At 48.8% G+C, this 16,577-nt stretch overlaps 3 protein-coding genes across 6 annotated transcripts; 2 read left to right on the top strand and 1 right to left on the bottom strand.

The window, feature by feature from the left end:
• Positions 1-6,839: 6,839 nt before the first annotated feature.
• Positions 6,840-10,582, top strand: LOC112899918 (small RNA degrading nuclease 3-like). Of its 2 annotated transcripts, none has more exons than XM_025968576.1 (12): positions 6,840-7,007; positions 7,095-7,274; positions 7,383-7,472; positions 7,589-7,657; positions 8,005-8,145; positions 8,564-8,680; positions 8,748-8,817; positions 8,956-9,056; positions 9,368-9,502; positions 9,588-9,695; positions 9,770-9,874; positions 10,027-10,582. In XM_025968576.1, the coding sequence occupies exons 1-12, from the start codon at positions 6,975-6,977 to the stop codon at positions 10,243-10,245; spliced, it is 1,368 nt and encodes a 455-aa protein (XP_025824361.1). In that variant the 5' UTR covers positions 6,840-6,974; the 3' UTR covers positions 10,246-10,582. The 2 variants fall into 2 exon arrangements, with proteins under 2 accessions (XP_025824361.1, XP_025824360.1); XM_025968575.1 differs by having other exon boundaries at positions 7,362-7,472.
• Positions 10,583-10,692: 110 nt separating this feature from the next.
• On the bottom strand, positions 10,693-13,191 carry LOC112899978 (protein COFACTOR ASSEMBLY OF COMPLEX C SUBUNIT B CCB4, chloroplastic). 3 transcript variants are annotated; one of them, XM_025968664.1, is made up of 8 exons: positions 13,008-13,191; positions 12,730-12,911; positions 12,547-12,646; positions 12,378-12,451; positions 11,808-11,989; positions 11,666-11,736; positions 11,355-11,438; positions 10,712-11,103 (listed from the first exon to the last, which is right to left on the bottom strand). In XM_025968664.1, exons 1-8 carry the CDS (start codon positions 13,134-13,136, stop codon positions 11,041-11,043), a joined length of 885 nt encoding a protein of 294 aa, XP_025824449.1. In that variant the 5' UTR covers positions 13,137-13,191; the 3' UTR covers positions 10,712-11,040. The 3 variants fall into 3 exon arrangements, with proteins under 3 accessions (XP_025824450.1, XP_025824452.1, XP_025824449.1); XM_025968665.1 differs by lacking the exon at positions 12,547-12,646 and having other exon boundaries at positions 10,693-11,103; positions 11,666-11,761; positions 11,883-11,989; XM_025968667.1 differs by lacking the exon at positions 12,547-12,646 and having other exon boundaries at positions 10,703-11,103; positions 11,808-11,930.
• A 195-nt stretch (positions 13,192-13,386) lies between these two features.
• Positions 13,387-15,093, top strand: LOC112900452 (flavonol 3-O-glucosyltransferase UGT89B1-like). The gene has a single exon (XM_025969317.1). It carries the CDS (start codon positions 13,445-13,447, stop codon positions 14,870-14,872), a length of 1,428 nt encoding a protein of 475 aa, XP_025825102.1. The 5' UTR covers positions 13,387-13,444; the 3' UTR covers positions 14,873-15,093.
• The last annotated feature ends 1,484 nt before the right edge of the window (positions 15,094-16,577 follow it).

Below are 16,577 nucleotides of genomic sequence, written 5' to 3'. Positions count from 1 at the left end.
ATTTAATCGGACAAGAATCACTGTCGAAAGTAAAATCCTGACGAGCTTGCTGGAATTACGTTTACCATATCTCGAGTTTTATCCTATATATATATATGGGTAATTAGAAAAAATGGAAGGTATATGTGCTTGGTTCCTACTATGCGATACAGATTTTCATGTATAGCAACTTAGGTATTCTCCCTCAAAAAAGATGTATTGCAACTTGCGCGACCATGAAAGGAACTGTTGGATTTACTGAAGTTTGCACAACGTCGACCTCAAGGAACGGGCCCATATCCATTTGCAGTGATATTTTCTCAAGGATTCATATGCTAATGAAAACGAGATGCCCATGGTCTGCGTGTGATTTCAGATTTAATGTCATTAGTAGTAGGATCTGAACAAAGTTGAAGATCTCAAACACCCGAATCTCATTTGCATGTCAGCTACTGTTACTGTGTCCTTTCATCGCTGGACACATGGAGATTCCTTTTACCCCTCATTTTCAGAAGCTGAGATAATTGCAGACCAAAAGAATCTATGATGCGCGCTTGCATTGCATCCCTTTCGAGCTTCGACCCAGCAAAGAACGTCACGGAGCACAGTGCCACTTCAAGACGTCATTCCGTCAGGCAACAGCCAATCAGAATTAGCCCAACATTTGAGGCTTTTCTCATCCCATGTTGGCATGTTCCTAACTGTGCTGTCAGTATCAACAAGTTGCAGGCGAGGCACACATGAACAAGCTAGTAGCTGGCATGCTTTACGCAATCCTTCATTTTTTTTTCTTCTCTTTTGCAAATAAACATTCGTTCTAGTGCAGGTCAGTCAGCAAAAGGGAAATCCTCGCACACATGCAACTTGTAAAGAAACAAAGAGGAACATGAAAAAAAAAGAAACTGGAAAAGAGGCAAAGGAAACTTCACGATGATGCCGGCTGTTGTTTCCTAGAATGACGCCATGCGTGAGGGCAATGGCGGGTGAATCTTTCAAAATCAACCCGCGATATATATTATCGAGCAGAGGCAGACAATATGCTCGAATTGAAGGATTAGGTTGGCAAGTTGCATTGTGCGTCGAGGATCAATTAAGTGCGCGCTAAAATAGCCGGGCATTCACACCAAGGTTAGGCACAGGACAAGTTCATTGCTTGGTAACAGTTGCTGTCGATCTTTCAGTCTCCTATCGAGGTGTCCCTTCGTGAGCGCTCCACCCACTAAAATTTACAGGTTTTATATGTGAAAAAAGTGAATTTTACAGTTTTTCATGTGAGACAAGGTGAAATCTACAGCTCCGGAGTCTGGTGCATCAATCTTTCCAGAAAGTTTATACTGGCAGCAGACGGTAATTTTGGATGCAAGCATCGGGTGCACTGAACTGATCACAAGCTAACGTTGGGCTAGTTGTTTTCTGCGTCCAGGAAACCCTGAGATCAAGCCACGACCGCCATGGAAATCCTGCGAGCTCGGCTGTGGCCGACACGTTGTGCGGGTATTCCAACTTGCAAGCCCTTTTGCCGCGACAACACGAGCTGTGCTGTGGAGGTATCTGGTACGAGTAGTGTACAGCCCTGCGCGAGAGCTTTTGAATCGGGCACCGGGCGGTACACGAATGCGACGTCCACGGCTGCGCTGGGCGGCATGTACAGCGCGAGGATTGGCCGATTGCCAAGGAGAGAGAACACGAGGTGGCTGCGCATCTAGCAGCACTGGCCCACCTGTCATGCATGCAATACGCTGCTAGCATAGTAGCATCCACGGATTCGGGGCCCTGGCTCCACCGTGGGGCCGTCGACGGCGGACCATGCTTGAAAAGGTGAAAAGGACACGTGGGTACTTTCTATCTCCTAGTAGTGGTGCTGCCTTTACTTGAGTCACCTCCAAGGCTCCACCTGTGAGCCGAGGAATCAAAATCCTAGTATCCGGCTCCCTCTGCCTTTAAATATATACCCATTAGGACAGACTAGTTAGTTAGTTCAAAAATATTATAATTAGTTTTGAAGTAAACATCACATATTTACAGACAGAACAAATATGTTTTTTTTTAGATTCACCTCGGAGTAAAATGGGTATACAGCTGGAGCATGGGGTGATAGTAGGGTTAAATTGGGATGCCGTAGTTTTGCGTTTGCCTATTTTTACCTTACCAGCACATGTCCATTTAATAATAGAATCGTTGAGCTGGTATTGAGATCCATGTTGTTGTAGAAGCACGGGGAAGAGAATGAAGGAAAACAGACGCCAAGAGTAAAAACATAACATATACGCACAAAGATTCTCAGAGGTTGATAGGATGTGGTTATTGTTCTTTTTTCACAGCGCGGAGTTATCCCAACAACAAAGATTTTGAGTTTTTCATTTAGTCTCGTTTTCACGTAATACTGATGGTCAACGTGCTTATGCAAATTCAACGGCTCATTATTTCCAAAAGATCACACATCCATGGTTGTAGTTGCTATTGTTTTATGCCGAGCTCACTCAGTTATAATGTGCGAGCCCCTTTTACAACATGGCTAGAGATCTCTGCCAAACAAAGCTACACAAGAGCAACCATTTTAAGATTTGCACCGTGTTTAATTTTCGACTGGCAATAATATAATTCAACCATATATAGGGACATGCACCAACACCTTGTCACTGTTTGCAGCGTGTGATCCGTGTATTATGCTCTCATATCGATGTGCTAGTACGACTTTAGATGGGGCCACTGTTCTGAAAAATATCACATGTCTGTGGTTGTAATTAGACATATCCTACATCGAGCATACAGATTGCTAATAGTCATTTCCCTTTCAATGCTACAGGCATGGCCGTCCTCTTCTGCACTAAGTATGTTGTCTGACATCTCCGGACTATATTCAGAATAACTATTTGCATCTAGTTTTTGCCCAAAATACGTCGCCAGCTTGGCACTGGAGAATAGCAACAAAAACCACTACATCAGGGACCAAGCCGCTTATCTTTCTAAAATCCTTGTGTGTGGCGTGCATGGTGCCTGCACAGAGAGAGATGCAGCGGGACAAGAGGGTATCCATCACCCCACAGGCACCTTGGAATCTAGAGGGCCGCGTCGTGGGCCCACGTAGATTCGGATCTTGGAATATTTCAGTGGCGTCCACGAACAAACTTGTGTTGCGTTGCTGTGGACAGCAGGGGGTTGGTTGGGGGGGGGGGGTGCGCGCACGTGAGGCGGAGCGCGCAGCTTCCGGGCACACGACGAGCCCGTAGACCCGATTGCTGTCGAGCGTCGAGTGGCGCGGGACGCTGACGTGTGGGCCATAGAGCTTGCGGCGTTGGCTGACGTGTGGGGCCGAAGCATCTGGTGCCACCGGCGAACACGGACCGCCACGCGCAGCGCAGGCCCTGCCCCTAGCGGCGTCCAACAGATCACTCCCCGTGGGGCAGGGCCAGTACGGTGAGAGAGGCAGCAGCCCTTGAGCGACTCCAGGAGCCAGAGATTACGACCGGATTAACTGGCCGGTTGTTAAAGATCTTTTACCCCCAGTAACTTTAACTAGAATTATTTTCATTTCATACAATCTTTGGCTACTCTGCCAAGCTTGTCTTGGAAACATTATTAAGCATAACCTGGCTATTCTTACCTAAAAAAAGTTTGAGCTGGACAGCTAGTGATGACACCACTTGTGAAGGTACTGCTCCATTAAGCATTAAGCTAGTGAAAAGGAGGTACGCATTCGGCACGGGGCATCATGCTCAATGGATCCTACATCCCCGGAGCTGAATATAAGATCGGCATTTCTTCAAAAAAAGAAAAGATCGGCGAAAGGGACAAGACAGACAGCCGCCTCTCGCAGCCATGACAAATCCGAGCAGTATTTAATCTAATCACACCAGATTAAAAATGGTCAAATGGGGCAGGCTGAGCTGGCGCCACCGGAGAAAGCACTCTGCCACTACGTCCTTTTGATTTTTTGAACGGTGGCACTACTGTGCCGGGTGCGCTGAACACTGACTCCCATGCAGGCAGTCGTACTGCCGTATATAGTGCCACGTCAGCAGAGTTGGCCTACGTGTACCATATAAATAAGGAGAGAGAAGGTTGCTGTCTAGGCTCTGGCTCGTGGCGCCCAGGCAAAATTGCCCATCAACCTATCGTTGTACGCCAAATAGGCTGTTTGTAGACAGCCAAATAGACAACCTAAATACCAGTCGTCTTTATCACTGTTTTTTCAAATCAAATAGACACCAGCGGTCTACACTGTTGTACGTGCTCTAAACCCGGTTGTTTTGCCCTAGAGCAAACAAGCTTGGCGACATTGTGGTCGTACGGGAAATGTTTAAATGCGCTTAGCCCGCCGCCAATTTGTCTGATAGTGGACCGGACAACAAGACTGCACGAGCTCACGAGCTCGACCAATGGCTGACTTGATACTGGAGTGGTGCAAATGCAAGCACTGCCGTCAGGCAGTACTTAAATCCATCCACGTCACAAAATAATGCTCTGAGCCTCTGACACGCAAGTTGCCTGTACAGCTGATGCCTTGACACACAAAAGATTCACCAACAAGTTGGCCGTAAATTTGGCCGGCCATATTAGAGTGAAAGGCATGGGCTGGCCATGTTAGGTGGTAACTCATGACCATGTTCCTTGTGGCAGTGCTGTTGCAGGAACCAGGAAGCATTTCCTTGTACTATAGCCGGACTGTTCAGAGCTTGAGATCCACTAGTCCTTGAGTTGGAATTCACACCACTGTCAAGTCTCACTTGCACCACAACCAATGTAGCTGCTGCACGCACACACGCACTCACTGAAAGATACAACGATCCTATTCCAATGCAGAGGCTACAGCCTAGTAGAATGTACTAGCAGTAGCGCCGCATCAGGAATTCATCAGCAAAGGCACGGCCCGCTGCGCGACACCCAGGGCCGCACTTTTGTATGGGGCGCGGAACATGCCCGGCACATGACGCGCGCAGGCAGGCAGGCAGGCAGCAGGAGCGGCCGCGGCCGTCCGTTTGGGCTAGGCAAGCTGGCCTAGTCGGCCGGCCGGCCGGCCGGCGGCGCAGTGGAATGCGGCCACGGGAGTCGCGGCGAGATTCCCGCACCCTGCGCCGGCGCGGTGTGTGTTGGTGGTGGTGGTCCTGGGGCTGGGGCTGGGGCTGGGGCCTTGGAAGCCGTGCGCGCGGCTCCCGAGGGAGGTCGGCCCTGTGCCCACTGCTGAGATCCTCCTGGATCCCCTCGTCAGTTCTGCTGGCCACAGATCACAGTGCGGGCTCGGTGAGTGCCGAGCAAGGACAAGGAAGGCTGGCTGGTTGGCTCTTGGCTGCGCCTGAGCCAGGACCTGTCCGTTGCTGCGCCTGTGCTGGATCTACTGGCCCGGACTGTTTGAGGATCCACGGTGGGTACAGGCTTTGGTAAAACGGTAAAAAACCTCCTCAACAGGAGAGGAGTACCAAGAATTTAGAGCGTGGTTCATTCCGCAGCATGAAATTCTCGAGCCATCCGCGGAAGTTGTTTTTTCGCGTGAGAGAAGTAGGGGATCGGGCGTCGTCGCCACTTCAACACGGCAAGCCCACCTCTACGGAAGACGACGATTTCAACGTGACACCGATGCCGAATTGGGTCGGAAATGAAGTATCTGCTCTGGCAGTAGCTAGGGCCTCGTTGTTCAGCATCGTCACGACGGGAACGCACGCCGGCACGCGCCGTGGCCGTTGACAGGGGCGTCACGTCAAAGCATACTACTGAGTACTGACGCAGCGTAGGCGCAGCAGCATGGTTATCGACAGGACTGGAGCGAATGCACGGCAAGCAACATCTTTGCCGCAATCTGATGGGCCCTAAGCACGCTTGCTCATCACCCTGTCTGACCAATGACGGAGCAGGAGATAAGGCTACTAGACCGGAGGCGATAAACTATCTTCAGTTCTGACATCCTGAACGGACACGGTGATGCTGGGACTCGGCTCCGACGACTCCTGTGACGTGGGCCGGATATGCATGCAGGGTCAGGGTTGGCTCCAGACTTGGATTGCCTGATTGCCTCACCGAGTGTGGCTGCCACGCTAGACACCCATCGTGATCCACGTACACGGCTGCTTGCATTGTGGAGCTCGTGCTCGCCAGCTTCAGCTCGTGTCTGCTAGGCGTTCTGACTTTTTAGATCGCGACCATTTCTTCCAGGGAAGCCGCTATCTGGCCAGGCTCGAGGCGTTAAAGAATTGGGAGCACGCGCGGCCGAGCCTAAGCAAAGGTCGCCGGTTTTCAGATGATGATGATGCGCCGGCCTTTCGGTGGTGGTGCGATCTGATACTCTGACCTGATGTGGTGTGGTCTGATCGTGTCTCTGACGTCGGAGGTGTGGCTCGTCGGAGGCTGGTGGGTTTGGAGTCCAGCTCAAGCACCAGCCACCAGCCACCAGCCACGGCTTTGCCTGCCACAGCCGGGAGGCCGTGATCTCTAGAACGCTGCTGACTCGTCGCCTCCCCTCGAGCTGCGAAGCGTCGTCACGGGAAAGGAAGCGCAGCTGGAGCGCGAACGGCGAACCCAACTCGTACTAGATCACCGCGATACAGATTACATTAACGCCCTTGACAAAAAAGATAGGAAAGAGAGATTAGGATTGATCACCTGAAAATGTGTACTGATCCAGCCCAAAGATCATTGGGCTCTGAGTCAAGTGTTCATGCAGAGCAGATGCGCGCGGTTCACACTTTGAAAAAAGCCCGTTTGGAAGCTGCCATGGCCCTTGTGTGAGCCCACATAAATACTTCTTCAATCCAGCCGAAAATCAGAGCGGCCCACCAAGTCCATGGTGGGCCCTTGAGTTACTAGGCCCACATAGTTAAGAGATGGGCTACACGGTCGAGACGAAGGGTTTTTCGCGGCCGTTTTCCCGTCCGCCGAACCCCGACCGCCGCCGCCGCCGCCGCCTACGCGAACACGCGACCGCCGCCCGTAGCGGCAACCTGCCGATAGTCCCTCCTCTTCCCCAAACCAGCCACTGCTTTTAGTTTCCGTGCCGTCGTCCGATGGCCAAGCGGCTCGCCGCCGCCGACAAAGAGGTACGACCGTCGCTAGCATCAGCATCCAGAGCCGAAGGCAGGTCTCCTTGTTCTGCTCAAGACTCGATTGACTTCCCTCCATGCTAGGTGCTAGTTGAGGTCGTGAGGTTCACCCAGAAGAACGGGTTGAAAGGCTCTGATGGGGGGTGGAAGGATTTCCTGTCTCGGAACGACAAGAAGTTTGGTGATTCAGTAAGCGACCCAAGGAAGCGCTCAAGGGATGTGCTGCTCGCCTTCCTTCAAACCTTCTCCAAGGATTTCCAAAAGGTACATCACTGTTTTTCATTCAGTTCGGTCTGTTTGATTTCACTTGCAGCTAGCCTTTAAGCACATTGGTGCTGCTGGAATTTGAAGCCTGCAACCTTTTGGTACCAGTACTTCGGCAAATTGGTGAAGCGTCAAAAGGAAAGAAGTGCTGTTCAGCAGTATATGAACGATTTTCCTGACAAGGTTTCTCCCGAGCAGGTAACGTGTATTCTAGACCATGACTTTGGATTTTCTGGGTTCGAATTAAGTAGAACCTACATCGTGGGTATCAAACATCAACTGATCAGCACTTGTATTGACCATGCAAAATGCAGAAACTTGTTCAACTGACAGCAGAGCACCCAGAGTACAGGAAAAATTATTGCTTCCCATCATACCAGGAGGTACCAGCTTTACTGTGCTTATGCTATTCCACAAATGATGCTTAAGCCCCTTCACTGATTCTGCACTTTTCCCTGGTGATTTTCCTTGTTATAGCTTATTTATGATTTTGTGCCAAACTCTTAAATAGTTTAGTCCAATGTCTTCACGATCGTTAATACTATGTCTGCACTTGCAATTTGTCTTGGGCTCTTCAGAAAGACATGGTTTTGCAAGTCAAAATTCTAAATCAAAACACCAATCTATGCTCTCATCTTCATATTGTATGAATCATCTGTGTTTTCATATTTCATAGTCTGAATAAGAAATTTGGAACTTCTCCGTAACCAGCTATTACTGGTATTTGCAGGGATGGAAAGTGTTGCGGATAGGAGAAGTCTCTAGTTTGGTGAGCTCGAGTGCTATGTTAGCAATTGACTGCGAGATGGTCCTTTGTGATGATGGCATGGAGGCTGTGGTCCGAGTATGTGTTGTAGACAACAATCTTGAGGTAGTTAGACTATTCTCTATAAGAAGCTTATTAAGATTCGTAGAATTATCTGGTGCATTAATTATTATTCACAACATAGACCATGGCCATCACCTTGTTTTTCCTAAAACTGCTGAAGATCTAGTTGCTGTAACTTTTGCCCTTCGATAGGCTCTATCAGTGAAATTCAGGTTGGGGGGGGGGGGGGGGGGGGGGGGGGGGCGTGCTCAACCCCCGCCCGCCCCGGTGACCCTCAAAAAAAAAATTCACAACATAGTGCTTCAACAAAGTCTAATCACAGTGCTGTAAAGTTAGCTGGATTTATAAAGTTTGTAATCTTGCATAATTCATATTTCCTTGGGATGTTCTTGGTTTTGAATAATGCCAGAGCTTTCCATCCTTGTTTTGAAGTCATTAATCTCTCCATTTTCTTTTCTAGGTGAAGCTGGACATACTTGTAAATCCTTCTAAAGCTATTACTGACTATAGAACACACATCACTGGTGTATCTAAGAAGGATTTAGAAGGAGTCACATCATCGCTAGTTGATGTTCAGGTATATTGTCTTGAACCTTAAGCATTTTATTTGATTTTATCTCATGGAGGTTATATTCCTTCTCTAGAAATCGCTCAAGAGGATCTTGTCCAAAGGAAAGATTTTGATCGGCCAGAGCTTATATAGAGATTTATGTGGTAAGGTGTGGTTTATTTCGTTTCTGGTCTATTCGATGTAACTATTCAATGTGTCCTTTGTGTTTATTTGTACATGATTCAATTTTTGTTGCTCAGTAGCAGTTAATTCAATTTCTACCGTGTTTTTCTCTTTTGCAGCCTTAAAGATTGATTACTCTCAAGTTATTGATACAGCATACATCTTTAAGTATGCAAATTTACCTACTACTGCATCAGCTTCTTTAAACAGTTTGTGCAAGGTATTGTCGATGACATCATAGCATCTGCTTCTTATCTACCTCTTTTTCCATAAGAACATTTCTTTGTCAAGTGGTGCCACTTAAACCATTAATCATAAAAGGGCCTGCCACCCCACTTCGTCTTCCCTGTTCTTTACCTGATCTTTTAGAGTTAGACGCTCGTCTATGCGGTGTATTTTTTTCATAGTTAACCTTTAGTTTTTAATGGGCTTATTTTTCATAGATACTGATGGTATGTAACTATGAATAATTCCTTAATTTGTTGATTTTTTTGAGGGAAAGCTTTAATTGTTTATTCTTTTTCCTTCTAGTCTGTTTTAGGGTATTCTGTTCGAGAAGAAGGGGAACCACATAATTGCTTAAAGGATGCAGAAGCTGCAATGAATCTAGTTCTTGCAAAGCTTAAGCATGGATTTAATGATCCCATTGAAGTTGCTGCAAGCAGCGTAAGCGCCAATAATAAGAAGAAATTCTTAAAGCTCACCATTACTATTGGTGATGCCACCTGACTTCTTTGTGATGATTTCATAGGTAACTGAATCTGATGCATTGAAGTTACTTGCTCATAGAATACCAATGCACCTGCCTTGCCAAGAGCTGTGCAAAGTTTTCTCTGGGAACCCCAGTATTGATGACAAGGTTATATAAAAGTGTTGTTATTTGTTCACCAACCATGTACCCATGCATTATTTACTAACACCTTTTCTTTCCAGATTGATTCAAGGATTCGAGGTGAATTTTATTCGACATGTATTTCGTTCAATGAGATAGATGAGGTAGAGAAGGCTTTTGAAGCACTGGATGGCCAAATGACCAAGGTACAAATAAGAGTTTGACAACTCAATCATTTCAATTCCAAATTAGAATGGATGAGGAGCATACCACCTGTTCGTTGGTTTTCGCTTGCCATCTAATATCATCGTTAGGCAATTAACCATCTGCTTCCTTTTACTTGACTGGAAACCTGCAGGACTCCGGTGGGCGGCTTCAAAAGTATGTGCTGATGAAGCGCGACAATGGAGATGTGGTGAGTTTCTACGTCCGGAAGATGGTATATGGTTGCCAGCCAAACCAGTTCGAATTTCCAAAGAAGAGACCACAGCCTACTGAGGATGCGGAACCAAAGAAAGAACAAGCCGATGGGGATCAGCAAAAGAAGAAACGAAAGAGTAAGAAGCACGTGAACTAGGCAAAGGTGTCGGTGATTGAATGAAGAATTCCGTGCCAGATGCTGAGATCTTCTGGTTACAGATTGATGCTGAAAGATCGTGAGGTGTATGGAGGGAACAGTTTGGTCGGAGGTTGGCGAAACCAATTTTGGAGAAGGGTGCACGAGAGAAATAGTATCGGTTTGTCTGGTTGCTTAGGGGGGCATTTGATTCTTCAATTAGACTGACGTAGTTGAGCATGTGGCTTGCCAAAGTATGCTTGTCGTTAGTAAATTTTATCTGTAATTCTGTATGCTCTCAGTAACCTAGCGTTTCAGTCTTATGGAAAAGCATCGTGTTTACTTTGGAGTTGGATCACAATGTTCACTCTCGCCAGCTGACGCCGACGCTCTTTCTGCTTTCGTCTGTTCCTCCCCCGCTTCTCATCTTCACTACCGAGCTCTATTTAGTATGCTGCTGTGAGTACATCGTAACAACACAGATCCATATTGCATTTCGTTGCATGAACTCAAGCGGAATGAATGCAAACACATGTAAAACCATTGCCTATGTGTCTATGTCTTGTCAGACATTAAAGCTTGAGCTAGCCATCAGCTCTTTAGAAAGCAGTCCCTGCCTACCTGGTGTTGTGACCGAGCCATGCTAAACTAGATGGCCAATTTGGAACTTTGACTATAGAGGCCCTGGTTCAGCGTCCAGCCGTCCACATGTATGCTCGATGAATTATCACGTCAGACAAGGTCGCAAAAGGACGATGTCCTCACTTGCAGGAGGCAGGCGATGGTGAACCAAACATCCAATAAGCAGCCCAGTTCTTAAGAGTTATAAGACTTCGACAATGTGGCATCCAACTTGTCTGCGATCATTGCGATCCATGCCTGCAAGTGAGGACAAGTGGATGATGGATCACTCTCCAATGGCAGGCTGAACTTTTACAAGAATGCAGTCTACAGCTAGCACAGTTCCCAATTCTCGCAAAAAACAAAGCAGAACAGTCATTGTTTCAGACTTCAGAGTACACTGCTGCAAACAATACTGGAGGGGGTTTGTTGCAGGAAAAAAAAAGGAACTAGAGTATTTCACACAGAAATCCTGAAGGCTGATATCACAATAAAAAAAAATGACGTACCTGATCAATACTAGTGAACCCTCTTATAGTGTCACCACCAACAATTGCAATTCCTTTATCACCAACTGGTTGTAATATTAGTGCCTATAGAACAGAAAAATGTGTTAACCCCTCCATCTGAATTTTGGATCCAGCTTCTGGACATGAAAAGAAGGCTTTTTATACACTCCAATCCATAAATTAATACATTGTGCATTCAGCTTTTGTTTTCGTCTGGATAATAAGAACCAACTATTATGATAGAGCGAGTATCAATTGCTTGAATATATGCTTCTATGTAACATCATTTCTAGACTAAAGTGAATCAGCACCTGTGTGTTAGCAGGCAAGAAGGGCAACTCAGACCTTCCAGGATACAGAGCAAGATTTGCCAGATAAGATTCTGCCAGAAGATTGCCGTGAAATTTCTGAAAACAAATGGAAAACCTTCCAAGTAAAACAAGAGATACTCACGTTTCTTGGATTCCATTGCACTTTTGTAAAGAGAGCCCTGGATGAACTTTTGTGTATCCACAGTAATAGCATTACCATCTTCTGGAGATCCCGCAGCAACACCGATTTGAAGAATGCAATTACCTCCATACACAACAACCAATGATTTGCAACAAGTTGCAGTAGTGAGGGAATCCCATGTCCTATTTGTAAGAAAAAAGTAATAGCTAACTTCACAACACAAACCCTTTGTATAACTGCATATATAAGTCGTGGATTTATGCAAGTCGGTGAGTACTAATTAATGGTAACCAGCACAGATGTAGTAATCTCCAATATATTTCAATTAGTATAACTTTATAACTGAAGCTGTAATCTCAGGCTGAGTACCACACAATTATCAATCACCCAAAACATTGCTTTCACTAAAAGGTGCATGCAATTATTCAGAGTCCAAACTTGAACGGCAGACGACTATTATTAGCACATGGGGGTATTAGGTGAGATTTTAAGAGTTACTACCCTAGTGAACCATCGTTGCTTTTTAATGGTAAAATAGGAAGAAATTATGTGTATCAGCAGAGTAGTTACCAAAGTAGTTCGTGAAGAGCATAACTTGACACACCAGGACCAACTCGTTTGCATTCGACACCTCGAGGAACCACCTATAATCAAATTTAGAATTGAGAAATCACTCAACAAAATTAGAACACGGGATTCAGCCAATAGGGAATGTGTGGTACAAAATCTTAATTCTGACCGGAGAAATGGATTTGGGACGGATGGACAGCCAAACGAGGCCGGCAAGAATGTCAGTTACGGAGAGAGCAAGGGTTAAAATGTCGGCCCTCGACTGCGAACTAAGATTATAGGATATGGAACAAACGATTAGTGTACAAGCGAGGCAACAAGCGATTTCATGGCTATGCAGATGCGGGCAGACCTGGAGGCGTCGGCGACGGCGGCAATTCCGGAAACGGCACGGTTGAGGAGGACAGCGACGAGGGAGGCGCCGCCGACGAGGATGGGCAGGCCGCGGACGAGCGTGTCGTTGCTCCGGACCCAGCCCTCCACCCACTCCTGTGGCGGGCGCAGCGCCCTGCTGATGAAGCACCCCTGCTCTCGCTGCAGAAGACGAAGGAGAACCGAGTCGCTGAACCCATCACCGCAATTTGTGCCCGGAGTTAACGCGGACCAAGCAAATGGAACGGAAACACCCACCACGTGAGAAAGCGGTAGCGGCGGTGAGAAGGCTCCGAAGGGATGCCGGCGACCGAGGCGGGGGGCGGGCGCCGTCCGCAGCGCTGGCTGCGGTAGTGGAGCTGAGACAATGCCTCTGCTCAGCTCCATGCCGTTCGCTCAGCGCGGTCGAGGGGCGAGCGCGAAGCAGCCGCAGGCCAGGACGGCGACGGCGACCGGAGGACGCCGGTAGTTGGAGATGAGCAGGATGACACGTTTCAAGTGGGCCCGATTTGTCCACGGATCCTACTTCGGCCCATCTTCCATTCGGGCCGGACAGTCAGTAATCTCGATCCAACTGCCGTTCCAAGTGGATGACGAGTCAACTCGGTCCACCACATCGCTCGCATTTCCAAGGCTAAAGGCTTCGCCAGCGCCCAGAGGGCAGAGGCCAACCGGCACCACCGCTCTCAGCGCCCATGGAGGCGGCAGCCGCACCTACCCCCGCGCCGCATGTGCTCGTCATCCCGTTCCCCGCGCAGGGCCACGCGCGGCCGCTCCTCGACTTCGCCGCCCTCCTCGCCGCGCGCGGCCTGCGCCTCACCGTCGTCACCACGCCCGCCAACCTCCCGCTCCTCTCCCCTCTCCTCGCCGCTCAACCCGCCGCCGTCCGCCCGCTCACCCTCCCGTTCCCTTCCCACCCTTCCCTGCCCCCGGGCCTCGAGAACACCAAAGGCTGCGCCCCGGAGGCCTTCCCCATCTTCATGCACGCGCTCGCCTCGCTCCGCGAGCCGATCCTCGCCTGGGCCAGGTCGCAGCCCGACCCCGTCGTCGCCGTCATCGCCGATTTCTTCTGCGGATGGGCGCAGCCGCTCGCTCGCGAGCTCGGCGCCGCGGGGGTCGTGTTCACGCCGTCCGGCGTCCTGGGCACCGCCTTCCCTCACTCGCTCTTCCGCCGCCTCGTGAGGCGACCTGCGGGGTGCGGCGACGAGTTTAACGTCACGTTCCCCGCGATTCCCGGCGAGCCGGCGTTCCAGTGGAGAGAGATTTCCATGATGTACAAGTGGTTCTTGGAATGCGGAATCGAGGATAAGGTCCGCGAGTCGGTGAGGCAGAACTTCCTCTGGAACCTGCAGGAGAGCTGGGTGTTCGTGTCGAACACGCTCCGGGCGCTCGAGGGGAGGTACCTGGACGCGCCTCTAGAAGACATGGGGTTCAAGCCCATCTTCGCGGTGGGCCCTGTGGCTCCGGAGACGGACCCCGCCGGCACGCGCGGCGGGGAGGCGGCCGTCGCGGCCGCCAATCTCAGCGCGTGGCTCGACGCCTTCCCGGAGGGCTCGGTCGTGTACGTCTGCTTCGGGAGCCAGGCACTGCTGACACCAGCAGTGGGGGCGGCACTGGCCGAGGCCCTGGAGCGCAGCGCGGTGCCGTTCGTCTGGGTTGTGAGCGCCGGGAACAGCGGCGGCGTCCCTGAAGGCTTCGAGGCGCGCGCGGCGGCAGCACGGCGCGGGCTGGTGGTGCGCGGGTGGGCGCCGCAGGTGGCGACGCTGCGCCACGCCGCGGTGGGATGGTTCATGACGCACTGCGGGTGGAACTCGGTGCTGGAGGCGGTTGCCGCCGGGGTGCCCATGCTTGCGTGGCCCATGACGGCCGACCAGTTCGCGAACGCGCGGCTGCTCGTGGACGAGGTCCGCGTCGCGCTTCGCGCGTGCGCGGGGGGCTTCGGGGTCGCGCCGGACCCGGGCGAGCTCGCTGCCGTGCTGGCCGACGCGATCGGGGAGAAGGGGGGCGACGTGAGGGGGCGCGCCAAGGAGCTCGCGGCGGAGGCCGCCCGAGCGGTGAAGGAAGGCGGGAGCTCGTACGCGGATTTGGAAGGGTTGGTGCAGGAGATTCGGAAGCTTTGCTGAATTCAAGCCATCGTCCTGGTTGAACTACGGTTGTGTGTTGATTTTTCAGGAAACTAAGCAGATCCTGGTGTTTAATTTGTTGAGAAGAACAAAATGTTAGGGTCCAAAGCTACTAAGAGGAGCGCAGCACATTCTTTAGCTTTCGTTTGTATCCACAGCATTTGTAAATGTACTTGGCAAGGAACGCTTTCAAAATCATCAAATGGGGGCAATTTCCTTCTCTTTTTCCCCCTGTGATTTGGAATCTATGAAAAGATTTGAGGCATTAGCAAGTTGCCCACTGGCAATTCCATCTCACAGTTTTGGGGTGTGTTTACAAAGCAAAGTTGGCCAGCTGACGGCACATGCAGAACAGCAAATTAACTGAGGAAGCAATTCCGATCACCAGCATACAAGTAGTACAGTAGGTGGTCGAAGCGGCACCCGAACTGGCATCTTCCGATTGAACCAATGGTCACTTTGAGGTTGTTTGGCCGCCGTTCTTGCTTTCACGCAGATTCCATGGCACACGTAACATACAGTTTGATCAGACATGATTACGTGAAAGCTAAGGTCTTAAAGACCAGCGTGGCAATGACAACGAACCAAATCAATTTGAACACTACCAAGTACCAGCTCAAGTACCCAACTGCTCACTCTGTGAACTTGCGAAGACAAATGCAATAGAAAACATTTCATCTGACCATTTCACGAGAAGAATTAGCGAGGCAGCAGACCCGTGTGTGCCGGCTATGTGGGGCGAGCGTCTGCCTGCTCGTGAATGGGAGCCGGTTTAGGTCTTTAGGACCTTTCTGATGACCCTTTCTGGCCATTGTTTCAACCAAAAGCAGAGCCGCAGAACACACAACGTTTTGCCGTTGGTTGTTGGAGTTGATTTGGGAAGCATGTAGTAGGGAAACTACAGGAAGCGCGAGTCATTGGGTCATCAGGGAGCTGCCAGCGAGATTCCTGAAGGTAAACTGCGGTGGGCGTGGGCAGGGAAGAGGAGGACGGCGAAGGGCTCACGGGATTTAGCTCAACTTGGCTCACCTAAGCTTTCTAAACAAACTGAACATTTGTATTTATATGTTAGCTTCCGAACCAGTGAAATTTGTGTTGAGTGGAGAAACATCTACATCCTATGTATTTATATGTTATCATTTTGGATAAAAAACAATTTGCTTACATAATACTGTGACTTCTTATCTATACTGAAACACCCATACTCCCTCCGACTATCACTATAATACTATATGGCGTATTTTGGTAGGAAAAACCTTCCTAACTAGATTTTGACCTTAAATTTCTCTAAAAATACCATCAATTGCTACGAAATCAACACCATCGGTAAAAGTACTTTGAGTATAAATTTATTGGTGCAGTTTTTAGAAGCTAAAGATGCTTTTAGTTTGATGAATGGTTAACCAAAACTTTAAAAGTTTCACTTTACCAGCACTTTACATTGATGGACTGAGAGAGTGTCTTACTACAGAATTTCAGTAATTATAAATTATAATCAATGCGGATTAAAATAGTTCATTTAAGCTATTTTTGAACATTTAAATAAGCAACATTATAGACTATATATACTCCTATATAAAAATATAAACAGAGAGTTAGACATGATAACATGAACTTCATGGTTCTAACTAATCATAACTTTGATGAAAAAAATAATCTAAATGTGATTTACTACATTTACTTCAGATGAATATCTCATGTAAAT

Source organism: Panicum hallii, chromosome 7 (genome assembly GCF_002211085.1).
Source record: "Panicum hallii strain FIL2 chromosome 7, PHallii_v3.1, whole genome shotgun sequence".
In the NCBI taxonomy this organism is placed as follows: Eukaryota; Viridiplantae; Streptophyta; class Magnoliopsida; order Poales; family Poaceae; genus Panicum; species Panicum hallii.
This window is presented reverse-complemented; position numbering and strand designations above follow the sequence as displayed.

Bases quoted from the DNA above. Each gene is read 5' to 3' on its own strand.
- LOC112899918 (XM_025968575.1), top strand. From the start codon at position 6,975: ATGGCCAAGCGGCTCGCCGCCGCCGACAAAGAG. The intron at 8,681-8,747 runs GTATATTGTCTT...TTCCTTCTCTAG, and splicing joins CATCGCTAGTTGATGTTCAG to AAATCGCTCAAGAGGATCTT. The intron at 9,696-9,769 runs GTTATATAAAAG...TTTTCTTTCCAG, and splicing joins ACCCCAGTATTGATGACAAG to ATTGATTCAAGGATTCGAGG.
- LOC112899978 (XM_025968664.1), bottom strand. From the start codon at position 13,136: ATGGAGCTGAGCAGAGGCATTGTCTCAGCTCCACTACCGCAGCCAGCG. The intron at 12,912-13,007 runs GTGGGTGTTTCC...CGTCTTCTGCAG, and splicing joins CGCTACCGCTTTCTCACGTG to CGAGAGCAGGGGTGCTTCAT. The intron at 11,990-12,377 runs GTAACTACTCTG...TCTTACAAATAG, and splicing joins GCTCTTCACGAACTACTTTG to GACATGGGATTCCCTCACTA.
- LOC112900452 (XM_025969317.1), top strand. From the start codon at position 13,445: ATGGAGGCGGCAGCCGCACCTACCCCCGCGCCGCATGTGCTCGTCATC.